The sequence below is a fragment of the Eptatretus burgeri genome, chromosome 4 (genome assembly GCF_056783735.1).
Source record: "Eptatretus burgeri isolate ZD-2024b chromosome 4, Ebu_testis_v1, whole genome shotgun sequence".
NCBI classification, from domain to species: domain Eukaryota; kingdom Metazoa; phylum Chordata; class Myxini; order Myxiniformes; family Myxinidae; genus Eptatretus; species Eptatretus burgeri.
Genome location: NC_140964.1, coordinates 34,022,419 through 34,042,098, shown reverse-complemented (window position 1 = coordinate 34,042,098; position 19,680 = coordinate 34,022,419). Strand labels below are relative to the sequence as shown.

The following is a 19,680-nucleotide window of genomic DNA, read 5'->3' as shown; positions in this document are numbered from 1 at the left end:
CTCATAACGTCACCAAATGACGTCATAAAGTCTCAAGCTTGACATATCTAGAAAGCACTCATCGAGGTGTTCAATTTGAGGTACTACACGATATGGTTCCTAAAACTTGAAAATTTGATCTTGGGGTCAAATATGTTTGACCTAAGGCGCTAACCATGAAGGTCAAGGCCAATCGCCACCAAAAATTCATCAGCTGAACGCCAGACCATGAACTATATTCCCATGAAGTTTGAAGATGATCCGATCAAAATTACTCAAAAAATAAGGGTTTCGTCGACTCCCCTGATTTGCGACAAAGTGACCTTGACCTTTGACCTTGACCTTCAAAATTTTGTGCGCTGAAAGGGACCTCTATAGGCCTCTGATATGCGAAGTTACAAAAATTTCCAATTATAACTGTGCTCTGCAGAATTTTTTATACGTGATTACAGACAAACAAACAAACAAACAAACAAACAAAAAAACACAAGCTGACTAACATATCTTGCAAAAACTTCGTTTTGGCAAGATAATAAATCAACAAAACCTCGGAATTTGGCTCAAGTCATTTGTTGAACATGCATACTTTACCATTATATAATCATATTTTTGATAAATGTAACTGTTTTTGAATAATTTTCTTGGTTATTGCTTTGACACATAAAACACAGCCTGTACTGAACTTTTTTCCATGTGTTTATCATACAGTATTGATAAATTACAAAGTTGGCGTTTCTTTTGCTATAATGTGAGTGTCTTGTCCCAATAACCTTTTAAATGCTCCATGTATAAGTCTCAGATGAAGTACAGTATCAGAAGTAGCCAAATAAAAGTGATTTAGGAAGGCAATGGCTGATGGATGGAGACAGCAGTGGATATCGTAAGGCCAAAAACTAATACATTTCTGGATAACCTATTAATTACTGGTACCCTAATGAACTGTGAATGACAAACCTGGTGACCTTGAAGATGCGTAAGAGGCGGACGCAGCGTAGGACAGAGATGCCAAGTGGAGACATGAATTGAAGCTCCACCAAGATGGTTTCAATAATGCCCCCACAGACAACAAAGCAGTCAAAGCGGTTGAAAAGTGACACAAAGTAGGCCTGTAGGCCTAAGCTGTACATCTTCACAAGCATCTCCAGAGTGAAAAGAGCCAAGAGCACCTTGTTTGCAGTATCTGTACATCACAAGTGGAAATAAATACATATTTTGATGATTAAATTAAAATATTTGATAATTTATTTATTTATCTGTCATGCACTGTTGCATGTTTATCTTACCAAGACCATCTTGATATGAGATAAAAAGGATTATAACTGCTTAACACAAACAGCACAATAAGGTCTTCTTTCAGCAAAGGTCTTTAGTATTGTCGACTTTCAAAAAAACAAAAAAAAACAATTGGAATTGATCGGATGCTCAAACTAGCCCAGTGCCAAATTTGGTCACTGTTCAGGTCAGAGTGTTAACCCTTCCTTCCTCCTTTGCTCTGAAGAAAAGGAAACGCTTGATACACTTCATCTTCTCCTTGCTCCCCATCATAGTAAGCATACTTTGATCAATGTTTTTGGGATTTAATCCATTGATCTAACTGTGTGCTCATGCAGAACCACACTATAGCTTTTAAAAGGACTTGTTCTCCATTTTACTTTGACTTTGCTCAAGTCTGCTTATATTAAGTCAAAATAAGCCACTGAGTTGGGTCTGGTTTGAGTATGCTTTCTTTTAAGAGTGACTTTTATCAATGCGGAAGTTGTTCAAGTTGGTCACCATTGGGTGCAAGTTTTTCTTCTATTTCGGCATGAGATTAAATTGCAACCACTGTGACACCCTTGTGGAACACTATAAATTTTCCCCCATTTTTGGAAATGATGTGTTATACTCAGGATGTCCGGTTGGTTTGTTCCTTTTCTGTTTCATCCCCGCTTTCCCCAATCCTCTTCTCGCTCCGCGTCATTCAGCTTATGTGCTGCTTGTTGACCCCTCCCCCCCACCCCCCCCCCCGCACCTCTTCTCATGGAAGTGTCCTTCTCCCCCTCCCATTGATCTCTCTCTCTCACTTATACTCTGCTGTTGGTGTTTCCCGATTTCCATTTTGTTCCCTTCCATTCTGCTCTAACTCTTCCACGAGCGTCAATCACGTTAAATAAATAAATAAATAAATAAAAAGCTCAAAAGTTTTATAGTTACTGAGATTACGTTAGGTCATATGATCAACCTAATTTGCATATGCCATCAAGTGTTCCATTCAAAAAGTTCAAAAAAAGTGTGCATTGATTATGATAATTAAAAAAAAAATCAATTAAGGTGGATAGGTAATTATCATTATTTGATTTAAGTTGCCAGGCAGAGTATACGATGTTCAAATATCCTAATGTCCAACCTTTGTCCAACCTAATACTTTCACATTATGGAACTAGCCTGCCATTTTCACTAATTAACTCCACACATTATGTGCCCTTACAAAATGAGATGGAAAAAAACACAAGGTTGCCTTTACTTTATAAATGACAGCTCTTTTGAAATTTACAGCGGTATCTTCATGCGAGAACATTTTGTATCTTGATCTTGAGCCTCCAACAATTTTCAATCTCGTGCATTTCCCTCCATCACAAAATAATGCCACTAATAATAATCTTAACAATAATATTATTAATTTTAAAAAGTATTAAAAAATCTGAATGAAAACAATAGGGTTTCAGCCTGTAAGGCTTGAGTACCCGAATGATAGTAAATATTAAAACATCACTCATCCGTCAAGCTAATGGCCTTCTTTCTCCAAAAAGGGTCACTGTGTGAAACTGAGAAAAGAGACAACCGTGTTTCGGTGTATATCAGTAGGTCGTGACGAAAGGTTAACTGGGATTAGAGAATTTGTGTGCTTTGTCTATATATTCATGCTTGTTTTTGACATGATGGAGAGCTGTGTTTATTGTCTAACCCATTTAACTACTTGGACTACTACTTGGAGATAGAAAACTCAATTTCTGTCACTTGCAGTGATTAGCTGGGTGACAAAAATCACCCAACACTCAGGGAAAACAATTTCTGCACATTTGAATCGTGTGTGCCAGATTTACACTCCCTACTTGCTCCTCCACAAGCCTTAAGTTTCACATGGGCTTACAGCGATGCACCTGCTAGTATTTTGCAAATTGCAACGACTGAAATGTTTTTAAAATTCCGACAATTAATTTTGACATGTCGGTAAAGACTCAAGCATGAAAACTACTGCATATTGAACGTCTTTGCTTATAACTGATAAGTGATGCTCAAGCCTTTGTCAAATGATACATAATGACAGGAAAGCCTGGTGGTTTGAACATCGATTCATCATCAAAAAATGCACTGGTTTTAATTGAATGTCGCAACATTAGTTTGGCTGATGTGTTTCTTTCCTTGTTCATATTGGAAGATCTTTTCTTCAGCCACCTAAGGTAGACGGAGATTGTTTTCACCCCTATCTGTTTGTGAGCAGGATATCTCAAAAAGTTAAAAAAAAACAAAAAACTTGGTGGACAGGTTGTGTGTGATAAGGACAAAATGATTCGATTTTGGTGAAGACCAGGATTCGGATACGAGAATTTATTTTTATTTTAAGTGATTCTTCAAAATTAAGAGAGAGGGCCAAAAATGATATGTAGCACGATATATCAAAACGTTATGAATGGATTTATATGAAATTTGGAGGATGATTTGGGTATTTGACAAGAACAAGCCAATTAGATTTTGGTTCAGGTCCAGATGCACTTCTGGCCTATCAGTGGGATGCAAACTGGAAATTGTTCAGCCTGGTGGATGTAGACGCTCTACCAAGTGCTGTTGTACTTTTCATTTGTATTGTTCTTTAGTAAAGTCTCATCCACTATTCATTGGTGCAATTAAATAAAATTCTAAGTTCTTGTTTCACAATTATTGTATATTGCCCTCCAGGTGAGGAAAACCTGGATTTTTCAACATTCTTCCATTAGGATGATACGGAAAGAGGAATTGCATGTTTAACAGCAGATTTTTTTACTCCACACATGCAAAGTATGGTTAAGCAATTGGTTCATGTCGATTAGTCTGTCCGTCTGTCCATCCATCCATCTCGTCAGCTTATGATGGGCAATTTATGATCGAAGAATAAATTATTTAAATGGAATGTTATATTTTGAACATGAATTGGAACATGAATAGGAAGACAAATTTCTCATTTTACCATACTTTGTCTCTGAATTTGTCCCGATCATGCATGTGCAGAGAGGAGTGAGATAGTATTTTCACTCTGCCTGCCTAGAAGTCAAATAAAATTGAAAATCATTCCAACCTGGATACTTACTGTTTTTAAGGACATTATAAATGACACAAACAACAAGCATGATTAACTAATGCAATGTGTTTGATAGGATGGTGTCATAGACACTGGGGAAAATGGTGGTAAAACCCGGGAAAAAATATTTATATGCCTTTAAAACTCTTTAAACCTTTATTTTAATTGAATTTCTACTTGAGCACTGTAGAACACTAATCGCCTTTTAAAATATTTCCATGAACTATGCCAAATATCGACATATAGCATAAGAGGGCATGGCATGTGAGAGGGACCGTATCGGGGTGAAGAAGACTCCCGACTGCACGTACGAGGCTGATTGATGCTGCGTTATATGGTGATCAATAAAGTCTCCATCTCCTAAACTGAGACTCAACGTCGTCTTATTACAATGTGCAAGACTGCTTCAGTTCCGTTAAATTTCTGGATTTTTTAAAAACGATTTTGAAAATCAATATTTATAACACGTGTATACAAAAATACTTGAACACTGCAGGCGTGTCATATTCTATGACCCATCGAGTTATACCCGTTTCAAAATGGCAAGGACAGATGTGTGAACATAAAGTTGCTTTGCATGAAACTAACTCAAGGTTGTTCTTCCACGTGCTTTGAGGTGATGAAAAAAAAAGCAAACTATTGAACAACAATATTTTTGCTTTATAGCTGTAATAGATATATATATATATATATATACCGTATTTTCACGACCAAAAGGCGCACCGTGCCAAAAGGCGCAGTCTAAGTTGTGTGTGCCGTTCCTGTATTTGACACACACATAAGGCGCTCCTCACGATAGGGCGCGGGTTTTATATGAATATCCTCTACTACGTACGTCCGCCGTACAACAACACACTCACACAAGCACACAAGTGTGCGTATTTAAAAATAGATCGGGAGCAAAATTGAGTTTGGTTGTGCTTTATTAAAGTATTAGTTACAAAAATACTAAAACAATCAAATACCGGTAATAGTCTTTAATCAAATCCATCGAAATCCTCATCCTCTGTTTCGGAATCGAACTGCGCTAAACCCAACCTAGCAGGTCCACCTTCCTCGCCGTCAGAGTCACTTTCTGCACCGTGCGGCTCCTCCGAAATGATGCCGGCTTTAGCGAAAGCTCGGACAACAGTGCCAGCAGACACGTTAGCCCAGGCATCAACAATCCAGTGGCAAACTGTGGCGTAACTCGCCCGGCACTGCCTTCCACCCTTTGTGAAGCTGTGCTCTCCTTCGGTCATCCACCGCTCCCACGCCGCTCGCAGCCTCACTTTGAACGGCCGGTTCACGCCGATGGCTCGGCTGGATCCGTTTGTCGCAGATGTGCTTGCTGCAGTAGGAGCGGAAGTTTTCCATCATTTCTTGATAATCCGCCGGACGTTGCTGCGCTATCGTAGTCCTGGTCCGGATGGAAAAATGGCACCGTTTCATGAAGCGAAAGCACCGAGACGGACCTCCGTGGAAATGTTCGATTTTCATTTCCTCCGCTATCGATACTGCCTTCAGTCGGATCGTGACCGTCGAAACGCTCCTCCCACTTGCTCTTTGCTCAACGATCCACTGCTCAAGTCTTTCCTCCAACTCTGGCCACCTCGCCTTGTTTCCACGGAAACTCAGCTGCGTCTTCTTCACCTGTCGCAGCTCGTTTTCCAGCTTCCTCCACTTTCGAACCATCGACTCGTTGATCTGGAAATTCCTCGCCGCGGCTCGATTCCCATGTTCCTCCGCATAGCTGATCGCCTTCAGTTTAAACTGAGCTTCATAAGCGTGTCTCTTTGCCATTTTCGGGGTTGTTAAAACAGCAATGTTCTGCATACCGCACATACCTGTTCTTTTATACACACAAAGGGCGCACTGCACTATAGGGCGCGTCGCACATTTTGACAAAAATCTAAGACGTTTATATGCGCCTTATAGTCGTGAAAATACGGTATATATATATATATATATATATATATATATATATATATATATATATATATATATATATATATATATATATATATATATATATATATAACAAACTTCAATCAAAATCATTCTCCACATTTTGAGTACGATGCAAAAAAGGACGATTATGATAAATACGTAGCTCATTACCTTGTACATCTGTAGCCCATTCAGGCTGACAGTAGTGCTCAGAGGATATTGTAAGAGTATTGAGGAATACTAGAAAGATGACCATCCAGTAGAAAGTTGCAGACTTTACTGCAGCACGACATCGCCTCCGGCAGAAACGGTTCCATCGTCTCCAACGCCGGCTGCGAGGGATTGGAACAAGCAGGAGATCAAGACAGAAGTATTGAAAATACCAGGAAGACTATGTATAATGAAGGTGATGTGCACTCACAAAAAACACTCACAGTTGAAGATATTTCGACTCACTCAGTTCATACATTCAAATATTAGTACGAGTCATCCTGAGAGGATGGTTGATGTGACAGATGATTAATTATGAAAAGGCAGGAAGAGGGTGAGTCAGACAATAATACTGGCTTTCACATTAGTACATTTCTATCTCGAGGATTTGAATACTCACATAGCAAATAAAAAATAAAAAAAGAGAGAAATCCAAGAGTGAGTGGTAATAAGGATGCACACATGCAGGAATATAACTCATTAATATTTTGTGTTCAAAGCTGTCTTTGTCAATGGCACTACTCAATATATCTGTGGTCATCTCATTCTTGAAAACTTCCTCAGAAAAGACTAAAACAGCTTCCAGAACAGCATATGCAATTAACAAGACGTTGATCCAAGTATGGTAACCACTGTTGGAAGCAAGGAGAAACTGATGTTTTGGGCGATAACCCTTCTTCAGAGCAAAATAAGGAAATGGGATGGGGGTGAGGGTTGACATAAAGGTGGGAGTGAGCCAAGCGTCCATGCATTAGAGCCAAGTTGGGTGAGAATGACTCATTTTGATGCTTCACGAAAGGGAGGGTCAGGGGTCACAAGTGAAAAATCAATGACACTGGGAATGGAAAAAAGGGGGTATAACAGGGAAACAAACAAGAAACGAAATAAAGAGGGGTAGAAAAGAGAGACAGGAAAAATAAACCAAAAGAACTACAAATAGGTAAAGTAAAACTGGAGAACACAAAGGGAAGGAAAAAAGGAAGAGGAGAGAGAGAGAGAGAGAGAGGGAGAGAGAGAGAGAGAGAGAGAGAGAGAGAGAGAGAGAGAGAGAGAGAGAGAGAGAGAGAGAGAGAGAGAGAGAGAGAGAGAGAGAGAGAGAGAGAGAGAGAGAGAGAGAGAGAGAGAGAGAGAGAGAGAGAGAGAGAGAGAGAGAGAGAGAGAGAGAGAGAGAGAGAGAGAGAGAGAGAGAGAGAGAGAGAGAGAGAGAGAGAGAGAGAGAGAGAGAGAGAGAGAGAGAGAGAGAGGGAGAGAACAGGAAAAGGGAATGAAAAAATAAGGAAGAGAAGCTCAGTGGAGAGAAGAGGAAAAGGAAGAGAGCTAAGGTGGATGCAATGAAATAAAAAAAAGTGAAAAAGAGTGTGTTAAAGTTTGAAAAGTTGTAAAGCACTGCATGAGAGGTCCAAGTCAGTGAAAAGGGTTCATTATTAATTCTGTCATGGTCAAAAAAGCAATCCTAAAGATAAGGCTTTGTTCTGTGTACATATGACTGTCCAAGATGCTCAAATGGAGGAAAATACTGAAGACCATCATTCGACAGTCTGGGAAGATTAAAATATTGAGCAATTTGCTTGGCAAGATCTGTGCTGTTGGTTCGTATGTACAGCAAGTGTTTACGGAAGTGATCGCCCAGTCTTTCCCCAATTTCACCGATGTAGATCTTCTCACTGAGAGTGCACATGATTCCATAGATCACATTCAGACGAAGTTATTCATTACTTTATTACTGCCTTTGGGTCCTGAGATTGATGTGGTTGTGTTGATGAAAGGTACAGGTTACAGCACCTCCAAGAAGACTTCAATATTCCTGGGGGGGGGGAGGGGATCAGAAGGTAATGGTCTTTTAACCAGAGACTTTGGCAAATTTCTGCACTGCTTGAAAAAGATGAGAGGAGGTAGTGGGAAAATCGAGGTGGCTTCAGGATCATTCTGTAACAGCTTCAAGCCTCTCTGGACGATGTTCTTGACTCAAATGTTAATTGGATGGTAAGTCAATGAGATGTGGAAGTTCTACCTAGTGTGCCTTTTCCACCTCTATCATGCCTGGTGCACTGAAGCGAGGCAACAACACTGACAAACAGATGGCTTTACAACCTTCTGAGAAAAAAAGTACAGCATGAAAAAATGATCCCATGCACATCGATACCACTTACATTTTGGGACCCAGAAGCAGTTTGAAAGTCATGCAGCAGTTCAACTACATCTCCGAGAATGTCATCGACAGAATCATGCACAATCATGCACACAGGAAAACATGTGTATATATATATATATATATATATATATATATATATATATATATATATATATATATATATATATATATATATATATATATATATATATATATATATACACACAGTATATGTATCGGTGAGACTGGGTGAAGACTAGTTGATGGCTTCCGTGAACACTTCTTCAATGTGTGAACGAACAGCACAGATCTTTCCAAGCGAGTTGCTTGATACTCTAATCTTTATAGACTTTTTTTTAGTCACACGGCAGTCCATGGTATTCTTCTCCATTTCAGCACCATGGACAGTGGAAAGCATAGAGAACACAGTCAAATCTTCAAGATCAGCACTTGGACCCCCACAGGATTAAAAAGTTCTTTTCATTCACATAGACCTACTGCATTTTACTTTTCAGTCTTTTTCACGGTCTGTTTTTACTCTATTTTATTTCTTTATATCTACAGTGCCTGAGCTTTCCTGTTTTTGATCTTCTTTTCTTTTCCTCTTTTCTCTCCTCTTCTTTTTTTGCCACCACAGTCCTCTCTTTTAAATCTTATTGTTTTCAGTTGTTTTAATTTATTTATTTTTCATTTCCCTTTCCTCTCCTATTTGTTTTTAGTTTACTCTTTGTTTCCATATTATTCCCTTCCATATTATTCTTTCTCTCATATCCCATTCCCTTTACTGCTCAACTCCAGAATCCTGACACCCTTTCGTGTGGGGTCAAAATTAGACAGTCTCACCTTACATACATCCTCATCAACCTTCACCCCTATCCCATCTCCCTCTTTTGTTCCAACGAAGGTTAACACCTGGAACGTCAGCTTCTACGTGCTTCCCATGGTGGTTAGTGTACTGATGCAATGCATTTTTCGACTTATCTTCCAATGCAGAATGATACTAGCCTTTCCGATTTAAGCTAGTTTCCATTCAGCTCCAGAATATGCAGGAAGTTATTGAAGATCCAGCCCACAATATAATCCTCACAGGAATATCCAGAGATATGATGACATCCTACAAGCTCACATGCTGTTTTCTAGTACAAAAGATGAATAATTAAATAAAACATAATCAACTCAAATGGCACTTGGTATAGCGCATACCTCCGCCAGGCTGAATAGTTTATGTTTTGTATCCCACTGATCGGCTGGACCTGGATCCGGACCTGAACCAAAATCGAATCAGCTTGTTCTTGTCACCAACCCAACTACTAAAATACTATATTCCAAATACTAAAAAACAAGTCCAAATACTAAAATTCTGTGCGGACAAACAGACAGACAAACAAACAAAATAACCCAAATGCAACACCCTCTCCTCTGACGAAGGTAATTATTGACAATGTTATGAAAATGAAGGACGAAGAAAAAAACGTGTTGCGATAAAAAAATTCTGGGCCACGTTTCTCAAGCTAAAATGAGCATTACAATGAATTATTGGCACAATTAACTTGTTAGCGATAATGATCATTCACATTATATTTAAAGACTGCATCACTTTCAAGGGAATGAAAATATATCAAAAGGTTTGAAAACATTTTACAAATGCCTGGTTTACAAATGCCTGGTTTACAAATGCCTGGTTTGCCCTTTCTGTTGAAGCTCCCCTGCATGCTCAATGTCACAGGCAGGTAAAGGATGCATACATAGAGTGATCAAGCAATGTGCACACTATTAATTTGGGATAAAAGTATAAAACTCATATTTTAAAGAAAGCTTCGTTTTTGGGTGTGTTTTTGGTCAGAAGATCAGTACAGTATTCAAAAACTATGCAGCAACAACAGTTGTCTCAGTTATTCAAACTTTCAGATGTAAGAATTTCTCATTGCCTTTCATGCATTCCGATAAGCAAGAAGTAAACAACAAGAAAGTCGTGCTTTGCAAGACTATCCCACTGATATAAGCATATTCTTAAGGAGAAACAGGACAGTCAACAGTTCAAACTGAAAATCAAGAACAATCACAATATAGTGATGGAAAGTTAAAAATACTTCATCTATATTACACAAGGAGCTGTGTCTGTCGGGAGAACAGATTAACAGATTTCAATGAAACCAACGATGGTGGATCCAGTGAACTCACATGAAGGTTTGTGATGCAAAACAAACAAACAAAAAAAGTAGAAGGGCACTGTTCGATGTCACAACGTTGCCAGATACGTATGCCTCTGGCCAAATTATTACATCATTCTACATACTTGTACCAAGTTTAATGTAAATCCCTGAAACCTGATTCAAAATATGAAATAGTTATGGCTGACAGACCACGCACCTGATCAGATTGAAATTTAAAACATACATTTCCAAAGATTATAAGATCATAACTGTGACGTTTCATGACAATTGATGAAACGGTTCAAGAGAAAGAATATTTTTTTCAGATACAATTCAATCCAATGTGGTTGTCAGACCATGAGACCGATTGATTATATTCGTGAAGAGCATGGTATCCACAAGGCTTGTGGAACATGTGGGTGAAGTTTCCCCTCGATCTGTCAGGCCATTCGGGATATTTTTAAACTTTATTCTTCAAAAAATCATAGTTGCCAAATCATTTGACCTATGATGTCATCGGTGGAGAACTGTTTGTTCCTCATGGATAGGTGATCATACCTGTGAAGTTTCACTTCAATCTGTTCAGCCATTTTGGAGAAGATTTTTGAAAGTTCATAAGATAAAAACAATATGGCTGCCAAACCACGTGACTGATGATGTCATAAATCCCCCCCCCACCCCCAAACAATTGATCCCAAGATGACCATCAAAAATTTTCATACCAATCGGATAACCTCACCGATAACCTTCCCAGGGCCCGCCACGGCATTTTTTGTTTCCCCTCACCAACCCCCTTAGGCTATGACTGCCATAGCCCAATAGGGAACTTATACTGGGCTCACGTCAGACCGATGCACAGAAGATTAAATTCATTCAAAAAGAACCCGGGCAACGCCGGGTGCAATCAGCTCGTATATGTGTATACACACACACACACACACACACACACACACACACACACACACACACACACACACACACACACACACACACACACACACACACACACACGTATATGGAACAGTGTGCCGATATAGATATATGTTCCATTACCAAAAGGATCAGTGTCCATGTCACACTGTATTCCAAAAGGTTTTGCTGCTGTGGAATAATAAAAATACAGTCCAAGAAAGATCATGGCTGACGATCGTTGGAAAGCAAATAATCTATTTACTTGGAACAAAAGTTTCAAAGTAGTAAAACGTGTCCGTTTAATCACAAACGATGATACATTTTAGCAAGACTTGGAGCTTAGTGTCGTGGTTCCAACGGTACCATTTGTATTATTCTACAACAGCAGGAATCCTTTAGAATAAAGTGTGATGGACAAGGAAGGAGCACACAAAATTATCTCTATCAAAGGAGCCATACGTGAGTCCGTGCATGCGTGAGAGTTCCACCCATTGGTTGGATAATTTGCCTAACTCCGTCCACAATTTCTGTTCTAATGACACAAATTTAGGAACCCTTTACAACCATCCTCTTTACTCTTTACAACCATTACGCAGGTTTGCTACCATTTCCAACTATTTTCTCTTAAAATTGTGAGTTGACCAGGTGATAATGACAGGTTTCTGTTAAGTCGGTCAAAGCATGATAGTGAAACAGAAAGTGTTAAATATTGTGCTGTTTCAATGTAGGAATGGCCATTTGTTTTTACTAGTGCAGGCCCGTAGGTGCAGCTTCGTTCCTTCGCTCTCGTAAACGACGACTGGATTGGGGAATTGTTTTAATTAGATCAGACCAACCGTATCATAAATGGCCATAACTTGGGAAACACCTGGGAAACATACTCAGGTCCTCAGCGTCAATTGTGACGTCATATCAAACGAAGAAGAAGAAGAATTGTGACGCCCCTCTCTCCCCTTCTCGTCTTGTCCCTCCACTCTCCCCCTCTCTCACCCCTAGTCTCGCCCCTCTCTATCACCCCCTCTCTCACCCCTAGTCTCGCCCCTCTCTATCCCCACTCTCTCACCCCTAGTCTTGCCCCCACTCTCACCACCCCTCTCACACCCCTCTCCTGTCCCCCTCTCTCGCCAACTCCTCTCTCCCCCTCTCTTGAATTGTGATGCCTCCTCTCTCTCACCCCCTCTCTCCCTCCCCTCTCTTGCCCCCTCCCTCCCGCCCCTCTCTACCCCCTCTCTCCCTCCCCTCTCTCTTCCCCTCCTCTCTCGCCCCTCTTCCCCCTCCTCTCTCCCCCTCTCTCACCCCCTCTCTCTCTCACCCCCTCTCTCTGTAAATGTATTCAAAAATGTCTACCAAGCACCAAACGTCATACCAAACGAAGAAGAAGAAGAATTGCGACGTCAATCGTGAAAAAAACAAACAATAAATAAATAAATAAACATTGTGACGTCATTCGTGACATCATAGCACCATGTCCTGTCATTGGTTGACAGACATTATTGGTCATTATTGGTTGACAGACAATATATAGGTCGTTATTGGTTGACAGACATTGGTTATTGTATCACGTTATTCTTTTTATTACTGCCAATTATTGTGCTATTATTATTATTATTATTATTATTATTAATATGCTGTTATCATTATTCTGAGATATCTTTGGGAAAAAATGGCATGATAAGGTGGAACGACACTTCAGCTGCGATATATACACCTTTCCAACACTGAAAAAAGCAATAAAATGGCCGTAACTTGGGAACCGCTCGTCCGATTAATATCAAACCTTGAAAAGGCACATCCACGGGTCCCTGGCAATATTCCTGGCAAGTTTCAATCAGATCGGACTGGCGGTTGTCGAGAAACGGCGGTTGCAGACAGACAGACAGACAGACACACACTGCTGGAATTATAGATAGATGAGTGGGAGAAGGGTAAGAGTAAAGATGGGACAGCTTTGGAAGGGGGAGGTAGAGGCTTTTTGGGGGGGGGGGAGTTGAGGTCTTTCAGTGGACAGGGTGGGAGGGAGGGGTTTAAAAGCTTGAGTGTGGGGAAGGGATTGATGCCTTGTGGTTGGGAGGGGAAGGGTGAGGACATGGGTTTGGTGGGGGGGGGGGTGACGCAAACACCCTATGGGTAATGTGCTTGTTAGTACATCCTAATACAGTACTCTCGAAGCTATGGAATAATATATGAAATATATATATATATATATATATATATATATATATATATATATATATATATATATATATATATATATATATATATATATATACACAAACAACAACCACAGCCACAACAACAACAACAAAAACAACGTGTTATAAAATATCCTTTTTCATGTGTGTTAGTTCATTTTACATCCAGATTGATAGACATGCAATCGCTTTGTGAAGTGCAACATGCTCCCTTTTGAAGAAACTGATCGGCAAAGCGATGGGTCTTACATTCATCCAACCATTGGGACCATACTCTGTGCAGAGCGTTGGTGATGCCGAAGCAGTCTCCTTGGTTGTTGGACACATTCCGGGACGGGTCGCAACCCGAACAGCGCGGTAATTTGGTCACAGGAAATTTGGTCACGGGAAACTTGGTCACGGTAAAACGGTCACAAGGTCATTTGGTCACGGTAAAACGGTCACAAGGTAATTCGGTCACAGTATTAGTATTATTATTTATTATTCACTGCATTTAAGGCCAGTAAGGCCCAAGAGCAGTAATAAACATTTTCATTTCATGGCCGGCGAATCTTGTTGGCATAATGACGTATTGACCAAGTTTACTGACTACTATAATGGAATCGATTCTGTCTCTCTCAACTTTTAAATTCCGATTCCATTATAGTAGTCAGTAAACTTGGTCAATACGTCATTTTGCCAACAAGATTTGCTGGCCATGAAATGAAAATGTTTATTACTGCTCTTGGGCCTTACTGGCCTTAAATGCAGTGAATAATAAATAATAATAATAATAATACCGTGACCAAATTACCTTGTGACCGAATTACCGTGACCAAATTACCTTGTGACAGTTTTACCGTGACCAAGTTTCCCATGACCAAATTACCTTGTGACAGTTTTACCGTGACCAAGTTTCCCGTGACCAAATTTCCTGTGACCAAATTACCTACATTTGCCACTCTGACACAGGATATCAGCAAGCTGGCACTCATTTAGCTGACCCAAGAAGGATGATAGGCAGAGTCAACCCCACCTGGGATTAATTCAACAGCAGAGTGGGATTTGAACTCAGGATCCCAGGATCCCAAGCCAGTCAACTTAACCATGAAGCCAACACCAGGCATGTCCTACATGCTGGCATGTACAATAACATTGCCTTGTGTTGGACTGGCATTAATAGTATCTCATTTGTAGAACATTTTGAAAGCCCCTCGCAGTTCATGATGCTGGTTGAACCCAGTTTCAAATCATAAATATTGTGCCGATTTTCTTTCGTCTCCTAATGTTCTTGTAAATCCTGTGAAAGCATAATTATGTCTCATGATGTTCTCTTGAATGTGATATATATACAAGCTCAGTGATGAGCCTGAGACACTAAAAAACAACTTCTGACAGATTAGTAAATAAGTGAGACAAGTTATGGCTCACATTTTAAAGCACCGTTATCAGTACAGCCAACAGAACAGTTCTAATGGGAGTGATTTTGACAAATAATCAGAACTAGAGAAACATGTTCACCTTGTTGTAAATATAGTACAGAGGCCTGGCTATTGTTAAAAGAAACATGGTAATCAGTTTTCTCACCAGGGTGTGAAAGTTCATGAACAATGCCTTTGTACTACATAATAAACTATTTTAGTTAGTTCCATGTGGAGAGGCTCCATGCTATTCTTGTTTGCATCGAGAAAAAAATGTACAAAACAAACTTCTCAGCAATGGTCTAAAATTCACAAATTTATGTCAACATTGAGAAGGCAGAAATGGGTGGGAGGATATATATGAGTGGGGGGCGCTGCTCATGGGGCAAAAGGGGGGGGGGTAGAAGGGAGGGGTGGAACCCCGGTGCTGCCTGGTGGTTGTGATCATGAAAGAGTAACAAACAAAAGCAAAAAAATATAAAAAAAACCCACACAAACGAAATTATTTATCAGATTTCAATGTTTTCCATGCACAACATATGCCAGAACCCCGACGTAGTTTTCATTATCTGTGCAGAACTTTGGAGGGGGGAGGGGTGGATTTTTTTGTATCCATGACCTGACTGTCCTGTGTTGGAGTCCTGGATTGTGCCCAATAGCCAAGGAGACTGCTTAGGCATCACCAACGCTCTGCACAGAGCATGGTCCCAATGGATGGATGGACCTGACCCTCGGTACCCCCAGGATATTTGCAAAAGTTGGTGGAGATTGCACCAGCCTGTTTTTTTTTTTGCTCTGATTTTCAGACGTACACACAATACATACAGAGAATTTCCTTGTTGGGGAGGGGGGGGGTTGTTTTGGGAGATTTTTTTGGTGCTGTAATTTGACGCTGGGTATCCCCAACATTTATGCAAAATTTGGTATAGATTGGCATTTCCTGCAATGAGGCTGAGTCTTTGGGCCTCTCACTCAATCATTGCAGGCTGGTCGGTGGTCTTTCTGTCTTCTGTCTCCTCTCCAGCCTTGCCCCCCCCTGCTCTCTCTGCGATTTGTCCCCACCACATTTTCGCAGGGCGCTCAAGGTCCGCCAGCAACCCCCTTCTGGTAAAACTACCAAAATCACGAATCACTGCTCACCTTCACTCTTTCATTCCTCTTTTTCCCGCCTTTGGAATAAACTACCTCACTCTATTAAATCCCATTCTACCCTCCAGGCCTTCAAAACCGCTGTTCACCACCACCTCTTATCCAAATCCTCGATCTTTTCTACCCCCGATAATCCACCCTTCCACAGATCTCCTAATGTCTCTGTTCCCCAGTGTTTTGTCCTTCCCACTCCTGCCACTCTTGTCTCATGCCCCCCTTGCTGTCTGTTGTGTGTTAGCTCTCACACGAGCCTCGACAAGGTATACAAAAAAAAAAAGCCAATTTTTTTTCCATGATTTTCAAACTACACAAACATACATATAAAGAGAAATTCCTTGAGGGAGGGGAGTTTGTGTGTGTGTTATGGGGAGGGCTAGCTTAAAATATTGCCCAGATTCTGAAATCCCTACATCCCAAATTTGGAACCTCCAGGTGCTAAGGTTTGGCCGTGAAAGAATAACGTACAAACAAACAAACAAACACACAAGCACTTGAAAATAAAATCATAAATTTACTTAAAGTGATATTTATCCTATGGACAAGGAAAGCAGTCATCATGTGATGTCGATTGGCATAGACCAATCCCCCCCCACCACAACACCCTTTTTCCCTCCCCCAAAATGATTTTACATTTATCTCTTCATTGACCAAGTGTTAATTCAAAGTAAGGAGAGAAGTCTGGCTTGTCCGAGTGTAGCAGTCCACATATTGTGAGTGATCCTCACACTTCATCTCTGTTGGAGTGTTCGTGTCAGTTCAAACTTGTCTTGCAACAACAGTATTTTTGTGAATTTCAGGGTCATGGAATACATCAAGGCTTCCGACATCAAATTCTTCCTCTTCTACAATGTCTTCATTTCCGATTATCAATTTGGATTCAGACAAGGTCAATCAACCCTGGACATACTGCTTCTGCTCTCTCAACAATGGATGGAGATCCTCAATGTCAGACATGAGATCAGAGCCATCTCCCATGACATATCACGTGCTTTCTATATGGTCTGGTACTCTGTACTGCTCATCAAACTCACTTGTTATGGTATCCAAGGCAATCTCCACTCATGGCTCGCAGACTTCCACTCCGGTCGCAGTCAACATGTGGCCCTTAAGGAATTCTCTCATCCCCTCTTCTTGTCCAGGCTAGCGTTCTTCAAGGCAGTGTTCTGGGCCTTTTGCATTTTCTGACCTGCCTGCGGTGAGAGAGCGAGAGACCCAAAGACTCAGCTTCATCACGGGATATACCAAAGATCCTAAATGCCTTGGTTTCCACAGCATAAAGTCGAGCTAGATGTGAGGCAGGAGCAGCAGCCCACTGCTCACCTTCACTCTTTCGTTCCTCATTTTCCACCTCTGGAACAAACTCCCTCTTCTTGTCCAGGCTAGAGTTCTTCTGGCAGTGTTCTGGGCCTTTTGCATTTTCTGGTTTTCATCAATAATCTCTCTGACTATCTGGAAATCCTCTATTTAGTTGCTGATGACTCCACCCTCTGCCGTACCATCTGTCATCCCACAGGTCAGCAAGCAGCAGCCTCTTCACTCTCTGAAGATCTGGATAAAATTACAAGTTGGTCCAACACTTGGAACATGTCTTTCAATCCTGACAAATCACAAATCTCACACTCCCACTATGTCTCTCTGAAAGGACAATCTGGAACACCCCCCCCCCCCAATTGACTTTCTCAACACTTCTCTTGAAGAAGTCCTTTCATTCAAGCTTCTCGGTCTCATTATCTGCCATGATCTCTCCTGGGAAAGCTACAATTCCAAGCTGGCCTCGAAAGCCAGTCACCAACTGGGCATTCTCCGTCGTGCTTTCTTGGCACACCTGAACTCCTGACCACATACAAAGCTTTCGTCCGCGGCCTGATGGAATACTGCTCTCCTCTCTGGGCTGGTGCTCCTGCCTCACAACTAGCTCGACTTCACAATGTGGAAACCAAGGCATTTAGGATCATTGGTATCTCCCGTGATGAAGCTGAGTCTTTGGGTCTCTCACCCCAGGCAGGTCAGTAGTCTTTCTGTTTTCTACAGTCTCCTCTCCACACTTGCCCCCCCTTTGCCATGTCTGTGTTCTGTCCCCCCCCATATTTCTGCAGGGCGCTCAAGGTCCACCAGCAACCCCCTTCTGGTGAAACTACCAAAATCAAGAATCACTGCTCACCTTCACTCTTTCGTTCCTCATTTTCAGCCTCTGAAACAAACTCCAACACTCTCTTCAATCCCACTCTTCCCTCCAGGTCTTCAAAACAGCTGTTCACCACCATCTTTTATCTTTCCCCATCCAAAACCATGATCTTTTCTACCCCTGTTAATCCACTCCAAACCCACCTCCTTCAAATTCTTTCCTTTCTTTCCTGAAAGTCCCTGTAGTGTCCATTTTGTTTACCACGTGTACCCCGCCAAATCCGTCTCCCCTCCACAGATCTCTTAATGTTTCTGTTCCCCAATGTTCTGTGCTTCCCTCTCCCACCCCTCTTGTCTCATGCTCCCTTTGTTATACGTTCTATGTTTGCTCTTATATGAGCCGAGATATTGTACACAAAAAAACCCCCAAAAACTTCAACATTGACCAGATTTTTTTTCCGAGAACTCATACAGTTTTGGAAAATCAGGCCTGGAAAGCCTCTTGGGCCAAACGACACAGTGTGTGCACCGCACATGCTCTTGACACAAGTGCTTCAATGTCACGCTGTTAACGAACCATCACCATCATGTTATATACGTTCAGTCGCCATCACAAGTTATATTTCATCATTCTTGTGGTTGGATAATTCATCAATGGTAAAGATAACAGCAAGGCATCCACATTGTCTGCCATTAAAGCATCCTCGGAAAAGGCTTAACAATGTGTCCTACTTATAACTGCACAGATCACATCCAATACAATAAAGTAATGGCACCCCATTGGATGCTGGGAGATGATAATCGGGACGACATGTGGAACAAAGCTAAACACCAGAACTGGCGTGAATGGCACCATCCCGCAAATGGAGACAATGTCCTGAGGTCAACTTGGAATGGACATTAACATTCTACCTAAGAAACGGCAGTCACTCAAAACCTACTGACATCAAAAAGAAAATCAAAACTCTTGCCATTTCAAAGCAAATCCAATACAGGCCACAGTTGTTAGCTGCTAGGATAGCCTGATTTGGATGAAATTGGTGCTGCAGTGACGTGCGATGTTCTCTTGCTATCAACACCGTTTTATAAAATAAAGCCAAACAAAAATTAGTGATTGATAATAAAGTATTTTTGTGAATTCCAGGAAGAAATTCTGACTTCAGAATCTTGACATCTTGTTTTAACA

At 40.9% G+C, this 19,680-nt stretch overlaps 1 protein-coding gene across 6 annotated transcripts in view; it reads right to left on the bottom strand.

Annotated features, from left to right (window-relative positions):
* Window positions 1–19,680, bottom strand: part of LOC147027773 (voltage-dependent L-type calcium channel subunit alpha-1D-like) — a 518,308-nt gene that overhangs the window by 229,651 nt on the left and 268,977 nt on the right. For all 6 annotated transcript variants that reach the window (XM_085877381.1, XM_085877383.1, XM_085877382.1 and 3 more), the window contains 2 exons: window positions 6,395–6,555; window positions 934–1,159 (listed from right to left, as the gene is read on the bottom strand). In XM_085877381.1, the coding sequence (XP_085733507.1) occupies window positions 934–1,159; window positions 6,395–6,555 (387 nt within the window). The remainder of the gene's footprint in view (window positions 1–933; window positions 1,160–6,394; window positions 6,556–19,680) is intronic.